We start from the raw sequence: 19930 nt of genomic DNA, 5'->3' as shown, positions 1-19930 counted from the left end.
CAGTGGGGAAAGAACTGGAATCTTAGCTACAATTGCTGCAAGGTCTTTTTTGGTCTTTTAACACATACTGGTTAACTAAATAAAAGAGTAACACAAGGTACCAAAAAGATGGTTCAGTGGTCCGAGCAATTCACATTGGGAGGCTCATAACCACCTCTAAATCTGAAGCCTCTTCTGGCCTCTGCCTGCAGCCCCCAACCCCCATACACTCACCATGCATGTTTATAAAAATAACATCTTTATTGTTGTTATTATATTTTGGTGACATTGTGTCTTGCTTAGGGTTTTATTGCTGTGAAGAGACACCATGACCAAGGCAACTCTTTAAAGGAAAACATTTAATTGGGGCTGGCTTCCAGTTCAGAGGCTTAGTCCATTGTCATCATGGTGGGAAGCATGGCGTCATGCAGGCAGACATGGTGCTGCAGTAGGCGCTCACAGTTCTACATCTTGACCCTTGGCAGCAGAAGGAGACGGTGTAGCTTGAGCATAGGAGACCTCAAAGCTTGCCCTACAGTGACACACTTCCTCTAGCAAGGTCACACCTACTCCAACAAGGCCTAATAGTGTCACTCCCTATGGCCCAGCATTCAGACACATGAATCTATGTTGTCCAAATCCATTCAAACCACCACACAAGGTCTTTCTACATAGTCCTGGGTGTCCTAGAATACTCTATGTAGGTAGACCTATAGACCAAACTAGCCTCAAACTCATGGAAATCTTCTTGCCTCTGTTTCTGAAGGCTGGGAATTAAAGATGTGTTCTACTATGTCTGTCTAAAATCTTAATTTTATTTATTTTTTAACCTAAAATTAAAACAAAACAAAACCTTTTTACCGCTGCTGGGGATGGTATTCATACTAAGCAAGTACTCTTCCAGTGAATGGCTAATCCTTTTTTAGCTGAAATAGCAGTTGTATAGCATAGGCATGGGGTACAGTGAGGTCAAACTGTGATAGTTAGGTACTTCTATGCAATATGTATTGACCCAATTAAGATAATTAGCATTTCTGTTTCCTTGTACATTGCTTATTATGTTGGGAACATATTAGATGAGATGGTGCACACTTGTAATCCAGCAGGAAGAGGGCAGAAGATTAGAAATTCAGGGCTAACCTAGGCTACACAGTAAGCTTCAAGGAAAGGGAATGGTGATTTAAGCCGGGAACCTTTGTATTAGTTTGGTTCTTTATAAGACGCACAATAAACTGTAAGTCGTAGTTCACTGTGCTGATTAAATATTTGTTGCGGGAAGGACTGTGAATAGTTACAGGTTGTACGGAGTAGTCTTGAGCCAATGAGAACAGAAAGTAGAAATGCAAGTCACTTGCGTGTGCCAGAGGGAGCAATAGGATTCAGTAACTGATTGGATTTAAATAATGGGGGATGTTTTAGGGTTTTACTGCAGTGTTCAGACACCATGACCAAGGCAAGCCTTAGAAAAGACAACATTTAATTGGGGTTGGCTTATAGGTTCAGAGGTTCAGTCCATTATCATCAAGGCAGGGCGGCATCCAGGCAGGCAGGAGCAGAGAGTTCTACATCTTCACTTGAAGGCTGCTAGGGGAAGAGTAACTTCCAGGCAGCTAGGGTGAGGGTCTTATAGCCCATGCCACAGTGACACACCTACTCCAGTAGGGCCACGCCTTCCAATAGTGCAACTCCCTGGGCCGAGCACATGCAAACCATAACGGGACAAGGGGGTAAAAGAATACAAGATTGGGAAATGGAGCTTCATTCTTCCTCACAGTTCTGAATGAAATATATATCCAAATCATCCTTACCATGCATACTGATAGAGACTCTGAGCTGTAATAAATGGTCAGGATTGCTTAATTTTTGATTTCTGTATCTCTTTCCTTGTCATTTCTTCACATGGTGTGTAACGAATAGCCATTTCTACTTACGATTTTTATTTTTATCTTATGTGTATGGATGTTTGTCTGCATGAATATCTGTGTACCAGGTACAGGGTGTGGAGAGGCCAGAAGAGAGCATCAGATCTCCTTGAAGAACTGAGTTAGAGATGTTTCTGAGGCACCATGTGGGTGCTGGGAGTTGGACCCATTTCTACTTTAGGTCTATCCAGGAAATTAGACAAAAGTCAACTGTGGTGGCACCTGGAATCCCAGCCCCAATGAGAGGCAGGGGGCTGAGCTGCTACGTACTGAGTTTCAGGCCAGCAGAGGCTCCAGTGTGAAACCCTGACTCCTTCATGCCCCATCTCATACACACATATAAAAATTCATGAGAATTAGGCATAAAATAAAGATAAATGGACTAAGGCTAAAATTAGCAAATGCTGTAATTCCTATTTCATTTTCAGTCTGAAGACAAATGACCTCAAGTGGGTAGGGTAGTGAGCATGCTTGGCGTGAGTACTCTTGATCTTGGAGAGCATCCAGTCTGTAAAGAAGCGGTCCCTGAGTAAGCACTAAGAAGACAGAAGTGTGCCCATTGGTTGTATTTTGCTTTAAGCATTGTATTAAGAAGTCTGGCCTGAGAAAGATGGCTCTGTGCTTAAGAGCATTAGCTGCTGTTTCAGAGGACCCAGGTTCAATTCCAGGACTCATGTGACAGTTAAAAACTGTAACTCCAGTTCCAGAGGATCCAGCACTCCTTTCTGGCACGGACATACATGATATCAGAGCACTCCTATACATCAAGAAAAATAAATATATCTTAAAGAAAAAGAGGTGTTAAGGGCTGGAGAGATGGCTCAGCAGTTAGGAGCACTGACTGCTCTTCCAAAGGCCTTGAGTTCAATTCCCAGCAACCACATGGTGGCTCACAGCCATCTGTAATGGGATCTGATGCCCTCTTCTGGTGTGTCTGAAGACAGCTGCGGTATACTCATAAAATAAATAAATAAAAAGTAAATCTTTAAAAAAAAAGAGGTGTTAAGTGTCAGACATGTTGAATGGAGGAGAAAATGGTACTCTAGAGAACATCGATTTAAAAACAGTTTTAGGGGTTGGGGATTTAGCTCAGTGGTAGAGCGCTTGCCTAGGAAGCGGAAGGCCCTGGGTTCGGTCCCCAGCTCCGAAAAAAAGAAAAAAGAAAAAAAAAAAACAAAACAAAAAACAAAAAAAAAACAGTTTTAGATTTATTTTATTTCATGTGTATAAATGCTTTGTCTGATGTACGCATGTGTGTGCCACATGTGTGCCTAGCACCCTCGGAGGTCAGAAGAGGGCATTGGATATTATATTATTACATTCTCATCAGAAGAGAGGAAGAGCTGTGTGCGGTAGCTCAGGCCTTTAATCCCAGCATTTAGGAGACGGATCTGAGTTCAAGGCCACACTGAGATATAGGAGACATTATCAAAACAAAAATATTCTGCTAATTTACTTTTTATCTGGTATCGAATCCACATATTTTGATATCTAATCTGTCCAAGCAGCACTACCAACCTGCGTTCTAAAGCAGCATATTTTAAAGAGAAAGTGTGGGAATAACACTCAAAATGTATATAAGAAATACTCAAGTTAATAAAAAAAAAAAAAAAAAAGAGAAAGTGTATTTTTGCCAATACTGCAAGACTCGTTAAATATAGAAAATAGAGAAACAAATATACTTTAATGGGGCAGGATGAATTTACTAGCTAAAACATACATTTGTCACTTGTGAATATAGTCTGTAAAACTTAATTTTCCTGTCAGAATGATAGCTCATTTAATCACAACCAACGGGCCTCTAAAGTACAATACCGTTTTTGAAACTTAAAAAAATAGATAAAAAAAGAAGTTTAGGGAATTTTAACATATCCAGGTTCCCAGTTTAGAAGACGCTGACTCAAACTTAGGTCTGTCAACTTAAAGGCAGAAAGGATTTATTTCGGTTTTATTTATTCAGAGCTTCATTTATCCACCGTTTACTCAGAGTTTTCGGGCTAGTGTGGCAGAGAGGGGATGGTGGAGAGGGCACGGCAGAGCAGACCTGCTTATGTCCCGCAGCCAGGAACCAGAGTGGCCGAGGAAAGGAGAAGAGAAGAGAGTTTCTGTGGTGGCTGGCTTTTCCCTCTTTTTTACCGCACCCCAGCCTTTATGTGGATACATGTGCAGAACAGCTCTTCCCCACCCCTGGTTATTCCTGTTTGGACTCACCCAGGGAAGTGCTTCACCAGCCAGCCTCCTGGGTGCCTCTCAATTGAGAGGACAGTCAAAATTAACAACAAGAGTTTGTTTTGTTTCTCTGAGGCAGGGTTTTAACTCTGTAGACCAGGCTGACCTTGAACTCACAGAGATCCACCTGCCTCTGCCTACCAGGTGTGTACCTCCAAACCCACAGGAGTTTGTTTTTTTTTTTTTTTTTCAATCTGTCTTGTCGTCTGGCTCACCCACCTTGATTCAAGCTTTAGTTATCTTCCGTGGATTCTGCTGAGAATCTCTTTGTTGCAATTTCCTTCCATTTCCTATGTCCATTAAGGAGGAAACCATTCTCAGCGCAGAATGTGCACTGGTATTTTCTTATTTTGGTATTTTCATGACACAGAACGTGGAATACACATTTTTTTTTTTTTTTTATTGGAGCTGAGGACCGAACCCAGGGCCTTGCGCTTGCTAGGCAAGCGCTCTACCACTGAGCTAAATCCCCAACCCCTGGAATACACATTTTTGACCATTCCAAAAGACAGCCTTTCATAATCTGTGCCCACGGAGCCTTGAATTTGTCTTGCTCCCCATTTTCTGCCGTTCTGTATTTTCTGTTATAGGTTTGCTCCTATAACACACAGGGCTCAGGCTTCTTTCTGGTGCTAACCCAAGTTCAGCTCTGCTCTGTGCCCTTCACCCAGCCCGCTTCCTTGTCTAAGATTTAACTCAGGTTGTCTGTCAACATTCCTTGACCAGTTTGTTTTATTTCTGGCTGTGTTTGTGGGGGACCCACAGAGGCAGCAGAGGTGGTCGGTCTGGAGCTGGAGGACTTCGGAGGCAGCTGTGAGCCACCTCATACAGAAACTGAGCCTGGCGCCTCTCCAAGAATCCGACATAGCTTTAACCACTGAGCCATCTCACCAGGACTCTCCAAATTCTTTTCTATTTATCTGTGTGCCTGTTTCTTATTTTATTTTTTGGAGACAGAGTCTCTCTGCATAGCCCTGACTATCCTGGAACTCACTCCGTAGCTCAGAGAGTGAGCTGTGCCTGTGAGATCTCTGCCTCCCAAGTGTTTGGACTAAAGGCACACGCCACTGTGCACAGTGCAAAAATTTTTTTAAATAAAAAAATCTGACGGGCTCACGTAGTGTCTTACTTTCTGAACACGTTATTACATAATTACTAGTTTTAGCCTCACTTTAAAAATAGTCTTTGAGAGTAGAAGCTGGGATCTTGTTTAGCAATCTTGGCTCTCAGCAGGATACCTTGGATATTCAGATATGTTCAATAAATGTTCCTTGAGTCAGTGCGTGAGTATGTTTGAATTAGTGAATACATTTTTAAATATTTCTTGTAATTATGATAAAATTTTAATTTCTCTTTTCCTCAAAGGAAAGAAAAGGAGAATATTCAGGTTTTTACTTATGAGGAATAAAAACCTCTATTGATATTATTGCTCTCCTTGGCCACTCATAAAGAGTATTACTTTATTATTTAAAAAATTTTTGCAAAAAAAAAAAAGAAAAGAAAACCCTTTAAGTAACTTGAAATGACTTTTTTAATGATTTTTAAAGAAAAATTTAGAACTTGTTTTTTGCCAGGATTTAGTTTAATATTAGTTAAGAGAGTAATGTGTTGGTCAGGAAACTGTAAACTAGAAGGAAGTCGGTTAGGTGCGGAATGAGGTACCAGGGTTTCTGGGTGCTCTTGGCAGAACTGAAATCCAGCCTCATGTTTTCAGAGCAACCTAGCGGTTAGGTGGGAATGGCTAGCCTGCCTCCTTCTGGACTCAGGTTCTGGGCAGATGACCCAGAACCACATCCGTGGGGAATCATTGCTGCCGTCTGGGGAGATGCTCTTCACTCTGTCAGCCGTCTTTGTTGCCTAAGGGTAAGCTACATGAGAAAATATTTGGCAAGTATGTCAAGAATTGTGCTTCTGTGTGGGATGGCATGTTTGTTAATGCCCTTTGGAGGCTACACAATGAATTAACAAATTATTGTGTTCTAATTAAAATTTAAAAAACGTTCTTCTCCGAATGCAGGCCTTTATTTAGAGTAATGAATTACGTATGCCTCTAAAAAGCTTTAGAAGTACATAGTTCACCCCCACCCCACTCTTTTGTAGTTACTTTTTAAAACTTCAGTATATAAACTTTGGGTTTCTTTAAATTATGCCTTGCTGGTTTTGGTCCTTTCTTTCTATCTCAAGATGGCTCGGGATTATGACTCAATTCTACTAACCACACATTCAGTAGGAGCCCAAAGTATAGCTGTGGATCTGAGGTGAAATTTTGCAACTCCCAAACTCTGAAATACAGTTTCCTAGGAGTGAACTACATTTTCACTTGAGGGCAGTTGTACTCGTAGCTTACCCGCTCACATCAGTCACTCATGTGACTGTCTGTGGTTGCAGTGACCCTTTCCTGCTGAGTCTGTCTCTGTCTCTCACAGTGTAGTGTGCACTCGACCTTCCTTTATTTTTCCCTGTCCCTCCCTGGCCCCATCCTGTCCTGCTTTCCTTCTCCTGTCTGCCATTTTTAGGTAGGTCTTTTTCTTTTTGGTGTTTTGTTTGTTTTTGAGACAGGGTCTCCATACAGAGATCTGGCTACCCTGGAACTCACCATGTACACCAGGGTTTTGTTTTTTGTTTTGTTTTGTTTTGTTTTTAAATATCTGTTTTTATCAGGTGGTGGTGGTGTATGTCTTTAATCCTAGCATTCTGAGAGGCAGAGAGGTAGGTTGATCTCTGAGTTCAGGGTCAACCTGATCTACAGAGTGAGTTCCAAGATAACCAGAGCTACACAGAGGAAACCCTGTCATGAAAAACCGATCTATATGCCAGAAGAAGGCACTGGATCTCCTAGAACTTACAGAGGCTGTGAGCCACCGTGTAGGTGCTGCAGACTGAAGCTGGGACCTCTGCAAAAGCAGCAGTGCTGTCAACTGCCGAGCCATCTCTCCCTTTCCCCATTTTCTTTAAAAAAATATGCACGTCTCTCTCTCTGTGTTTGTTTTGTCAACTTGACACAAACTAAGAGTCACCTGGGAAGAGGAGCCTCACCTGAGGAGCTGCCTCCTTCAGACTGAGCTATGTGTGTATCTGTGGGGCATTTTCCTGATCAGTGACTGACGCGAGCAGGTGCAGCCCACGGTGAGCAGCATGGCGTCTACCGCTGCCTGTAAGAGAAAGCTGCCTGAGCAAGCCATGGGAACAGGCAGTCTCCAAGGTCTGCTTCCGGTCTGCTTCAAGCTCCGGCCTTGGTTTCCCTCCATGATGGACTATAGCCTGTAAGATGTAATAAACCCTTTTCACCCCCAAGTTGCTTTGTTCATGGTGATTATCATAACAGAGGAACATACTAGAATACTCTGGAAAGAAGAAGACCAGTCATCATGTGGATGTGGTTTTCCTAATGGTCACTTAGCTGATAGTCTCTCAGAGTGGGCCTAAAAGGTATTTGAAGAACTAAAATCAATTTTATAAACATTACTGGAGGCTTGCCAGTACTGTGACTCAGTCTTCCTGTTCTTAGGATTTACACTTCATTTGGACATACTTTTTTTTTTTTTTTTTTTTTTTTGGTTCTTTTTTTTCGGAGCTGGGGACCGAACCCAGGGCCTTGCGCTTCCTAGGTAAGCGCTCTACCACTGAGCTAAATCCCCAGCTTGGACATACTTTTAACATAACTTTTAATATTTGACTTTGTTAACGGTGGATTAGTTCATTAGAATAGAAGATGGTGCAAGCTGCTTTTTGACAGGCCTCCTCGAGAACAGCATTGTGAGCAGAACACTGCTTTTGAACAGAACTATCAAAGGCAGACTTCGAAACTGGAAGAGAGCCAGCCACTCCACGGACTTTGTTCTCCCGCTAGGACGTCAGTTCTGCATAGTAACTGAAGCTCATAGTGATGACTAAATCAATAAAGGTTAATTATGTTCTATAGATTTAAAAACTAAAACAAAGCACAGAGCTCATTTTTAAAAGATTTCCATCAAGAATGGCAAAAATGACACATTTTGAGACTTAATGGATGAGAAGATATTCTGTGGAAAATGGCTTTTTGGTGTTTGGGTTTCATCTCACTCTGTCTCCGTTGATAGACTAGATCCTTTGCTTGGAAATCCTGAATATTAATATATCTAGAATGTACGTAGACATTTTCTAAGTCCAAGCTATAATCCTACAGAAATATATTGGACCCCCCCTCTCCTCTTAGAAAGAGATGAGTAAGAATCTGTTTATTTAAAAAATATCTTTGAACAAGTTGATCCAACGGTATTAGTCATCCTAGAAATGACTTAAATTAAAACCAAGTTGTTGAAAACAGCCTGTTCATGCTGAGTATCACCCCTGATTCATGCAGTGTGGCAAATAAGTCTTCTTAAAGACTCAACATAATTTCAAGAGGAGGGAGGAAGGATTGCCTTTTTTATTTTGAAAACCACATTGGGTCTCTTATTTTTCTATGTGATCTTTTGTGAACTTAAATTGAATATAAAGGAAAGACAGTTTCCTGTGGTTTGGGGAGAATTGATTTTACTGGGAAACAAACTATTTTCTAGCATATTCTTAAAACTTTTTAAAAAGATTTATTTATTTTATATAAGTGCACTGTAGCTGTCTTCAGACACACCAGAAGAGGGTATCAGATCTTATTACAGCTGATTGTGAGCCACCATGTGGGATTTGAACACTGGACCTCTGGAAGAGCAGTCAGTGCTCTTGACCACTGAGCCATCTCTCCAGCTCCTTAAAACTTTAAACGTTTGAACTTTTGTTTTTTTTTTTTTTTTTTTTTCTGTCAGAAAGAATGTCCTAGGATTGCAATTTCTGAGTAGAGAAAACAGGCCTTTATCTTTTGTCTTGTTTTTTCTTAATTCTCCTGTCTTAACAATTTTCATTGCTGTGAAGAGACACCATGATCAACACAATTCTTTTTTTTTTTTTGGTTCTTTTTTTCGGAGCTGGGGACCGAACCCAGGGCCTTGCGCTTCCTAGGTAAGCGCTCTACCACTGAGCTAAATCCCCAGCCCCTACACAATTCTTATAATAGACGTTTCATCGGGGCTGGCTTACAGTTTCACATTCAGTTCAGTATCATCATGGTGAGAAGTATGGTGCTGGAGGACCTGAGAGGTCTCCGTCTTGTTCTGAAGGTTGCTAGGAGACGAGTGTCTCTCAATGTCTAGGAGGAAGATCTCAAAGCCCACTCCCATAGTGACACAGTTCCTTCAACAAGGCCACACCTACTAATAGTGCCATACCCTGGGCCAAGCATATTCAAACCACTCCTAATCCAATTGGTGACTGAGTTTACAATGTAACCTTTTAAAAATAACCCACTTGTGTTACTACTCTGATGACCCTTGAGTTTCCTTTCTCTTTGTAAATGTTAGCCCTAGAAGAGAACCTTGAGTTCAGTCTTTTCTCTGGCTTCCATGACAATGGACATCTACCTTCTGACTTAATGTTTTTGGTGATTATTCAGTCTCCATGTCTGCTAGTTCCAAATCAGCTAACCCTGAAAACTGGAAAAAAATCTCATCCATGCTAAATTTTTTTCCTTATTACTGTCATCTAAACAATATAGCAGAGCAACTGTTAGCATTCACATTATGTGAGGTACTGACACCTAACTGGAGATCCTTTAAAGCATGTAGGAGGCCTGCTGAGATGGTTCAGTGTGTGAAAGGGCTTGCCTTACAAGCCTGACAACCGAGTTCCATCCCCAGAGCCCACAGTGGAAGGAGAGAACCAACTCCCCAAAAGCTGTCCTCAGACTTTCATCCACATACATTCTGTGATACATGCCTCTGTCTTGTCTGTCTTTCACACACATGCACACATTAAATATGATAATATGAAACATTATATGGGTGTGTGTAGTTAAATACTATGCTGTTTTGAATGAGAGATTTGAGCATCTGTGGATTTTGGTATCCTTGGGGATCTTAGATCCAGTTCCCTGTGGCTAACAAAGGATGGTTTTAATAAGCCGAGTTCCTGGGCAGACCGTTTAATTATTAAATGTCCCTGGTTATTAGGAATTTATTTTTGGTTTTTATGTAAATGAAAACTTTATAATTTCCAGGGACTATGAATTCCTCCTATAGGAATCACCTTGTGTCACCGTGTGTCAACTTTAAATTATGTTATTTTGTCTTTTCTTTGGTAAATGCTTTCTCTTTGAATTACCAGAATTGAATGGAAGTTTTAAGTCACAATGTAATTGCTGTGAACTGAGGGATTCTTTCCAGAGAATTCTGGCTGGAGAGCCCAGCGGCCTTCTAGTTTCATGTACCTGTAACATTGTAACATTCTCAATAATACACAGTGAATTGTCACATGAGCGCTCTGGCTCTACAGCCTTAGAAATGTGGCTAGAGATCTCTGACTGTCTTAGAATTGTATTTCTCAGCCAGCCAGAGGTGACAGACGTAGGCAGATTTCTGTGAGTTCAAGGCCAACCTGGTGTACAGAGTGAGTTCCAAGATAGCCAGGGTTACACGGAGAAACCTTGTCTTGGAAAACAAAACAAGAATTGTATTTCTCTTGTGGAATGTTCGGTCAAGATCTTAGATCTTTTTCATGTGAACTGTTGTCATATTGGAAATTGGTGCGGTGGGTGAAAGCCAGATCCTTTAAGGGGCTCTAGATTGAGCTAGAAGTGTAGATTTGGCAGTCATGATGATAGTGGAGCTCGGCCACTCTGTGTCCCAAGTGACTGAGCTGGAGAGGACAAAGGGAACACTGTGGACAGCACTTAAGTTTATGATTCGATTAAGTGGCTTACTGATTCTGAAGAGCAGAATTGAGTTAATTTCCATTGTGTGTTTAGATGGCTGTGAGAAACCGCTTTTCTAGTTGGTTCCATTTGTTTTGTGGTTGGCTTGAGACAGCTCTTTTACTATGTAGCCCAAGCTGAACTTGAACTCATGGTCTTCCTGCCTCGACTTCACTAGTGCTGGGATTATGGGTTTGTACCACTGTGCTCAGTGGGCTGTGTCTTACTAAGTCAGAGTGGAACAAGGGAGACACATTATAGAATGCATTTAGGGTTAGACCTGCAAATGCTTATACTGAGGCAGAGCGTAGAAATTCAAATAAGCCAGGGAGACTAGGGCAACAGTTACTCTTAAAGCTGATGTCAGCTTTACACATTCTCTACCCAGTATTATTTTCAGCTTCCCCAGGGATTCCCATTGTGGCTGTGCACTGATAACCTGAATTTACCCGGCCGTTTGTGGAGTCTCTTTCCGTCTCCACTTTTTATTCACTTCCTATTTAGAAGGCTTCGGTGACTCCCCTGCTTTCAGAACAAATGATTTAGCGAAGTCAGGTCTTTCTAAACCGTCATCCCCTTGTCTCCCTGCTCCATCTTCGAGGAGACCTCATAGGACGAGAAATTCGTGTATGCGTGGGGCTCCAAGCTGAAGAATCTAGAAATGATGCTGGTTAACCAAAATAAGCGATCGGGGTTCTTTAACAGCCAGGTTTATTAGTACACACATTACCCTGAGAATTACAGTAAAACGATCACTCCACTGTTGATTAAAATTTTTATTAAAGTACATGTTGACTCTATATTGAGGCTTTTTTTTTTTTTTAACCTCTGAAGACGCTGTTTGTGTGGGAAACGAGCATGTATACAGAATGGTTATAAGGTAATGCGGTAAACATTAGAAATAATGTGTGCTACCATGTAGATATTTAATAGATGTTCGATGCTATTATTTCACTTGAAATCTAATTTTAAAGGAGTGCTCTATTCTAACTGCACCGCCTCCTACTTCTCCTCATGTTCTAGTTCTAGTCAGTCTGGGACGCCTGCTGTTCCCTAAGCGCCTGTAATGTTCTTAGTAATGCTAATTCCCTGCCTGGGGCTCCATTTGCTCATGTACCTCAAGTTTCTTTCCATTGACATCTGTATTCATCCTGAGCTTAAAAGCTGCCTTTTCAGGAGCCTTTCCTGGCTGCTCTAGTTGAATGCTCTCTGCGTGTTCTCTGTTACTTCATAGTCCTGATTTCACTTAGAGCGCCTTGTCAGATGAAATTGGTTTTGCTTTTTAGTTTTAGCTATCTATGTGTCTCTTACCTACTTAAGATTTGTGTATTAGAGACCCAAGCCTAAACCTTACACCGACCGGGTTGGTGCTCAGTAAACATGAGTTAGAGTAAAGCGGGTAACTATGCCTTCATTCTTAAAGGTGGATAGTAAGGAAAGTTTTTTATAATGCTACCATACTGTACTGTCCTCATTGAGGTTTCCACCTGAAAAGCTTTAGTGGAACACCAACCCTGTTACTTTAAGAAAGATTTAAAGAAAAAGAAAGAAAGAAAGACCTCATTTGGCCTTCTCAATCGGCTTAGTATGGGGCCCTTAATGATCTGATTTGCCTCCAGACAGCAGATGCGCACTGTTAGGACAGATGTATTTCTGATTCCGAACGCTGTCCAGTTCTCAGGGCTTGGAGGAGTAAGATTGACTCTGAATGGGAGTGCATCTCTTTGTCTTCAGTGTTGTGCTGATTTTTTCCCCCCTTTACAACAATCAAAAGACCTCTTTGTGACATGAAGTAAATAGACACTTCCCTTTGGGCTCTGTACTAGGTTAGAATAGCATCATTCAGCAGTGAGCCATCTGTCTGTAGTGGGCATCCTGGTTCTGCCACTCGGCTTTGTATTGTCTCTGCGTATCCACGCCGTCATCTGTAACTTGAGCAACTCGATTGCGTGCACCACTGACTTGCCAGGACACGTTTGAGCTGCTAAAAAATAATCGTTATTTATTGAGCTGAACTGGTGGAACATACCGGTAGGCCCAGTATTCAAGAGGTAGAGGCAGGAGGGTCAGGAGTTCAAGGTCAGCCTTGGCTGCATAGGCAGTTTGAAGTTAGAACGGTCTATATGAGACTTTGTCTCAAAGAGCTAAAACCAGTTATGTATGTATGTATGTATGTATGTATGTATGTATGTATGTATGTATGTTTTTAGTCTTTCAAGACAGGGTTTCTTTATGTAGCTTTGTCTGTTCTTTAGACCAAGCTGTCCTGTCTCAAGTCTCCTGAGTGCTGGGACTAAAGGTGTTTGCCCTCACGCCCCGCTCTTTTTGTGGCCAAGTATATTGATTCTTTTGTTGTCGTTCTATAGTTCCGTGTATGTCTCAGTCGTTGTGTTCTAGTTGTGGCAGGGAGTTTATGCAAGGATTTTATCTCCAGAGTGCTGCATCTGGGCAGGGTGTCATGTCTGCATGGGAAGTGGGGCACTGGTACACTTCGGGGGTTAGCTGAATACTAAGGTCTGATATTGAGTTCTGAAGGACGTTAATGGTTCCGCTTGCACACTTAATAACGTGGTCTTTGTGTGCTTCTTGCATTAACTTAGCAAGCGTTTGTTGAGTAAAGGTTTCTCTTGGTGTTCATGCTCCATTTCCTGGAAGCAGGTCTTTGCTGCTTAAAAGATGCTTCTGTCTTTAAAACTAAAACATGGGGGTAAATGCTAAAGCGGTATGTTCAAGACTATCAGACACGAAGTTATTTTCTTGCTAAAACTTCATGACAATTCTTGAAGCCTTATGAGAGGAACTGGCGTACAGCTTTTCATGTTGGGAAATGTTAGTTCAGAGATGGTTTCGGTCTCCTTCCGGTCAGGCAGATGTGAAGCTGTGTGTGCAGTCAGTCCACGGACATCATGGGCCATCCTCAACTTCTCTCGCTTGGTTTTACAAAGGGAGTGTCGTCGTGCTCTTGTCACTTCTGCATAGCGACAGAGATTTCACATCCGGGTTTTCTTTTTGTGTTCTTTAGTTGCTTTGGGGTTTAATGAAAGGTAATTTCAGACATGTGTTTTCTACTTCTGATACAAAGATGACGACCATTTTATTTCTCTTGAGTAGACGTATGCCCCAGGAGTAAGAAATCAAATCTGGGGGTTGGGGATTTAGCTCAGTGGTAGAGCGCTTGCCTAGGAAGCGCAAGGCCCTGGGTTCAGTCCCCAGCTCCGAAAAAAAGAAAAAGAAAAAAAGAAAAAAAAAAAAGAAAGAAATCAAATCTGAGTTTTGGTTGGTAGATGGTTTGTACAGTGTTTATAGAGACCACATTTGTATTATATTAGCAGAGTTGTTTTAATGACTTAGTAAATGAGGTTAGAAGATGTATTTCTTTAAATATCATCGTTTTAAAAAATACTCTTCATAGTTAAAACTAGATTAGATTTCTAAGGGCTTTCTTTTTATTACTATGCCTTCATTTATTTTGGTACCATCTGTAGTGGCTTGTAATCTATTAGCAGTATTCGCTTGGGTAAGTTCCAGTGTCCTATCCAAATATTAACCACTCCTGACCCAGTCTAGAACCCTATGAGACAGGGTAGTTCTGGAATTGAAGTGACCTCAATTACAAGATAAGATGATAGCTCCTGCCCCCTCCATGGGGTTATTGAAAGGTTTGGTTGAGATAAGGTAACTGACATGGGGCCTGACACCAGAAACAGTGCCCAGTGCAAGTGTGAGGGGCTTCCCGCTTTAACTGCTTTGTCCCCGTGTATGCAGGTGTCCTAGCAGTGGCTGCACTTTTGTTTCATTGTATCAAAGTTGAATCCAGAGTAAACTTCTCTGTGAAAGAGACCTTGTTTGTTTGTTTGTTTTCTTTACTGTGACATCATTGGCACTAAGCCTTTGACCTATGCTAAATGCTTGATAAGTAGTTGATGGATGAATGAATTTGCTTGAATAAATTTAGAGGGTGCCTTTGATGTTTATAGATATCAGATGAGCTCAGGTGAAATTAAATCATTAAAAAATATATTTGGTCAGTATAGATGGCTCAGTGAATAAAGGCACCTGTTGCCAAGCTTGACCTGAGTTTAATCCTCAGAACCCATAAAGTGAGAGGAGAGAACTGGTCTCCACAAATTGCCTTCTGATTTTTACATTTAATCCTTATAAAACAAACAAACAACAAACAAACAAACAAACAAACAAACAAACAAAAAACTGGGTGAAGTGGCTTACACGTTAAATCCCCAGCACTTGGGAAACAGAGGCAGGTGTATTTCTTGTGAGTTTGTGGCCAGCCTGGTCTACAGAGTTCCAGGACAGCCAGGGCTGTATAATGAGACAAGAAAACAACAGAATAAAACAAAAACAACAGAATAAAACAAAATACAAAAAAATCCAAACTTTTTTTTTTTTTCCTTTTCTTTTTTTCGGAGCTGGGACCGAACCCAGGGCCTTGTGCTCGTTAGGCAAGCGCTCTACCGCTGAGCCAAATCCCCAACCCCCCAAACTTTTATTAAGGGTCTGAGGAGATGGGTCTGTCAGAAAGGTGCTTGCTGGCCTGTGAGCATGAGATGTGAATTTAGATTGTCAGCACCCATGTCCAACACTGAACTCGGTGTCACATGTCCTTAATCCACATGACTGAGAAAGCAGAGAGATCCCTGCAGCTCATTAAACAGCCAGCTCAGCCAAATCAGAGAACTCCAGGTCCAGTGAGAAACCCTGAATCAAAACCCTAAAGGAGAGAGTAATTGAGGAAGACACCCAACGTTGACCTCTGACCTCCCCCATGTACACCTGTACCTGTATACCACACACAAGAACACTCAATTATATGCAGGTTCTGTTCTGGGCATTGGGTGTGTGGCGGTCATAAAGACTCAGGCTGGATAGTTGGCTCAGCAGTTAAGAGGACTTCCTCTGCTTACACAGCACAAAAGTTTGATTCCCAGCACCCACACTGGGGGAGGCCGAGCTTACAACTGCCTGTGACTCCAGCCCTGGGAGATCAGACACCATCCCTGACGTCCTTAGTTACACACACACACACACACACACACACACACACACACACACACACACACAAAATGAATCTCTTAAAAAAAAAAAAGACTCAAGATCTTATTCTCATAAAACCTTGTATCTTAGATGGAGGAGGGGTTTGGAAGAAGGGCAGTAAAGTCGCCCAGGTCTGAAGTGTTGTAGGACTGAGGGGGCATCTGTGGGAGCAGGACTGCTGCTTTAGTTGGGGTGCTGGGTGCATGTCTCTAAGGAACGTGTCAGTCATCTGAACTGGAACAGCAGTGATGATGCCTTCGATTCTCATCCTGGGGCTTGAGTAATGGTGCTGGGGCCTTGACACCAAGTTTCACATGTGTGAGATTTGCAGCCTGCCCTCTTCGCTCACTTTAGTAAAACGTAACGTAAAACAACATTGGTTTTCTAAAATTTTCCCTAGAGCATTTCTCTGGTTTCCCCTCCTAGTACGCTTCCCACTTTCAAAAATGCTGAGCACGGGCCTGGGGATTTAGCTCAGTGGTAGAGCGCTTACCTAGGAAGCGCAAGGCCCTGGGTTCGGTCCCCAGCTCCGAAAAAAAGAACCAAAAAAAAAAAAAAAAAAATGCTAAGCACTCAAAATCCTATTTCTCAGGAGAAAAATTCTTTCGAAGAGCTTAAAACGGGACGCCTCTGAATGAGGTTACAGTTCGGTATTACGCCACGAAATCTGAGGCGGTCTTCAGTGTGGCTAGTTTGACTGTATGCTTGCCCTTGCTGTTGTCAACTCTGATAGCAAATGTGTTTGTTCTTTGTAATGGCGGAGTCCTCACCCTAAGAAACAGGACGAGGGAAAGCAAAAGAGACTCGCAGGACTTTAAATGTAATCATCTCTTGGGATGGAATTCCTGCAAACCTTGCCGTTCTGACTGACACTTTGAAAGGACGGTACTCAGATGCCCTGTGTTAGGAAGCAGGAAGGTGTATTTGCTATGTCCAGTTCTGAGCCTTTAACTTAACCGTGGGGTGTTTCATTACATGGACTTGGTAGATACTGTTTTAAGTTAGTCTCTCAGTGTGCATATCTTTCACAACTTAAGGCATTAATAATTTATTCAGGATATATAGGTAATTTTTTTGTGCTTTAATGCAAGGTCTTCTGTTTAATGGATTGGAATTCTGTTGGTGATTAATATATTGCTTTTTGTGGTTTAGGGGTTTGCCTATAATCCTTTTCATCTTCCTTTTAATAGAACATCATGACGACAGAGAAGAGTTTAGCGGCTGAAGCCGAGAATTCTCAGCACCAGAAGGAAGAAGGTGAGGGAGCCACAAACTCAGGCCAGCAAGAAAGTCAGCTGGAGGAGGCTTCCCAAGTGGCAGCAGCTGAGGGCAGTAATCAGGGTGAGCAGAAGCTGAAAGCGTCCAATGGGGACACCCCAACACATGAAGACTTGACCAAGAACAAGGAGCGGACATCAGAAAGCAGAGGCCTGTCGCGACTGCTCTCCTCATTCCTCAAAAGGCCCAAGTCTCAGGTCTCTGAAGAAGAAGGCCGAGAAGTAGAGTCGGAGAGAGAGAAAGGCGAAGGAGAACAAAAGGAGACGGAACTGGGAACCAGCCTCGATGAAGACGTCATTTTAAAAGCCCCCATTGCAGCTCCTGAACCTGAGCTCAAAACAGACCCATCTTTGGATCTCCATTCATTAAGCAGTATAGAAACACAGGTAAGGCGTGTGCCTGGGGGTGTGTGTGTGTGATATAATGAAGATTCATTAGATGCTGCCCTTTCCATAGAAGAATATTTGGCTTTGTTTCTTTTGAGCCAGTTGATTTAGGCATTGATAAGATAAATAACACCAAGAGCTTCTCCTCTAAAGAAATTAATGTCATCAGTTGAAACCCGACTTTACTTCATAAGTCAAAGACATGAGAGAAAACTATCAAATGAATATTCAGTCCATACATCATCTCACCCTAACAGTGGAACACACTTGAGTTTTATTGGGAGAGCAAGAGAGGAGTGGGAGGTAGTTGAAACTTCATTTTGGGGGTTGGGGATTTAGCTCAGTGGTAGAGCACTTGCCTAGCACGCGCAAGGCCCTGGGTTCGGTCCCCAGCTCCGAAAAAAAAAAAAAAGAAAAAAAAAGTTCATTTTGGTGGAATTAGGGACAGAAGAGTGGGTTATTAGCAAGTATGGCCCTTAATGAAAGTCTTCATTAGTCCACATGATGGATTTGGGCCATCCCAGGGTATAGGCTAGCCTTGCCTGCCTTATTAACCTGTAAGGAGCACAATACTGTGAGATGCAGATAACAATGTTAATTCTATTCCTTGTGTAATAGTTTAATATTTCATTACATTTATTCATTTCTGTGTGTGCATGCATGTTTGAGCATAACGGTGTACATGTGGAAACCAGAGCACCCCTTTGGGGAGTCCTCTTTTCCCCACCATGTGGCCTTCAGGAATCAGCCTCAGGTAGCCAGGCCTGGCAGCACATGCTGTTACCTGATGAGCCATCTTGTCGCCTCCCTCTGTAGTATTTATTCATACACAGCTTTGACTCTGTCACAGTGTATGCCGTTGCTGTCTTCAGACACACCAGAAGAGGGCATCAGATCCCACTACAGATGGCTGTGAGCCACCATGCGGTTGTTGGGAATTGAACTCAGGACCTCTGGAAGACCAGCCAGTGCTCTTAACCCCTGAGCCATCTCTCCAGCCCTGTCACAGTGTAAATAAGACTAAGTTGTTCCTTTGTCCAAAACACATACGAAAGCACTCGTAGTGTAACACAAACTGTCTTCTAGGAGCCTTAGTCCTTCCAGCCCGAGGGAATGCAAAGCACGAGTTATGTTCAAAATCTTACTTCTGAAGCTTCAAGTATTATCTAGTTATTAAAGTTTAAGTCCTGTGTGTACTTCAGTGAAGGGCCTAAAGGTTGGGTTATATAGTTTCATTAGACTTCTAAAATTATTACATGTGTTTCTAGGAATATTACTTGTATATTCAGAGGGCCAAAGGCCGACTTTAGGATGAAATCATAACAGGCACTAGCTGTTAGTAAGACAATATAGAAACAAGGTCCAGGCTGGGGCGATGACTCAGTGGGTGAAAGGCGTTCTGCACTAGCCTGGTGACCTGATTCAAATCCCCTAAAGCCCTCCTAAGAAGCTCAGTGTGGAAGAACAAATCTGTAATCCCAGCATTCCTTTGGCAAGTTGGGAAGTGGAGACAGGAGACTCAACTGGAAGCTTGTGGCGGGTCAGTTAGCTTAGAGTGAATAGTGCAGTGGGAGAAACAAGGGAGACTCTGCCTCTAAGGTAGATACCAAGAACCAGCTCCTTAAAGTTGTCCTCTGACTTACATGTGTGTGTGCTCACACATATGCATGACCACACACACATACATACACACACACACACACACACACACACACACACATATAAAGAAGATTCACTATGTAATAGTTATGAATGAGATCTATGGGATCAAGCTAGGGACTGCATAGAAATCACAGGAAAATGATATGTGCTTGCAGGACAACTATTTTACTGACTGATCCATCTCCCCAGCCTCATCTATCAGGCCTGTCATTCATTCATTCATTCATTCATTCATTCATTCATTCATTCATTCATTTATGAAGGTCTTGCAATGTAGGCCTGGGTAGCCTGGAAATAGCTCTGTAGACCAGGCTTGCCCTTAACTCACAGAGATCTCCCTGTCTCTTCTCCTGAGTGCGGGAGACTAAAGGCGTGCACCTGTGCCCCAGGACCCATCAATTAGTTTTAAATGCTTGCTTGCTTGTTTGTTTAGTCAGTCAGTCATTCAAAACTAATTATTAAAAACCTACTGCGGCTCTTGCTCTCTCTTGCTCCTCTCTTTCTCTCTTTCTTTTACCCTTTTCCCCCTTTGTCCCTCTTTTCTCATCCCCCCCCCCCACTTCTCTCCATGTGCTCATGGCTGGCTTCTACTCCTCTCCTATCTCTCTCTCTCTCTCTCTCTCTCTCTCTCTCTCTCTCTCTCTCTCTCTGTCTGCCCT

The 19930-nt window shown here is 42.3% G+C and overlaps 1 protein-coding gene across 50 annotated transcripts in view; it reads left to right on the top strand.

The window, feature by feature from the left end:
• The window catches only part of Epb41 (erythrocyte membrane protein band 4.1), a 154095-nt gene that overhangs the window by 52259 nt on the left and 81906 nt on the right, over positions 1 to 19930 (top strand). For 26 of the 50 annotated variants that reach the window (XM_087548768.1, XM_087548761.1, XM_087548733.1 and 23 more), the window contains exon 2: positions 17152 to 17609. Coding sequence is in view for 24 of the 50 variants with exons in the window: in XM_087548750.1 (XP_087404876.1) it covers positions 17142 to 17609 (468 nt within the window). In the remaining 26 variants the exon portion in view is untranslated. 50 annotated transcript variants of the gene reach the window in all.

This window comes from Rattus norvegicus, chromosome 5 (genome assembly GCF_021556685.1).
Source record: "Rattus norvegicus strain SHRSP/BbbUtx chromosome 5, alternate assembly SHRSP_T2T, whole genome shotgun sequence".
NCBI classification, from domain to species: domain Eukaryota; kingdom Metazoa; phylum Chordata; class Mammalia; order Rodentia; family Muridae; genus Rattus; species Rattus norvegicus.
Note: the sequence above shows the minus strand (reverse complement) of the source record. Positions and strands in the feature narration are given on the sequence as shown.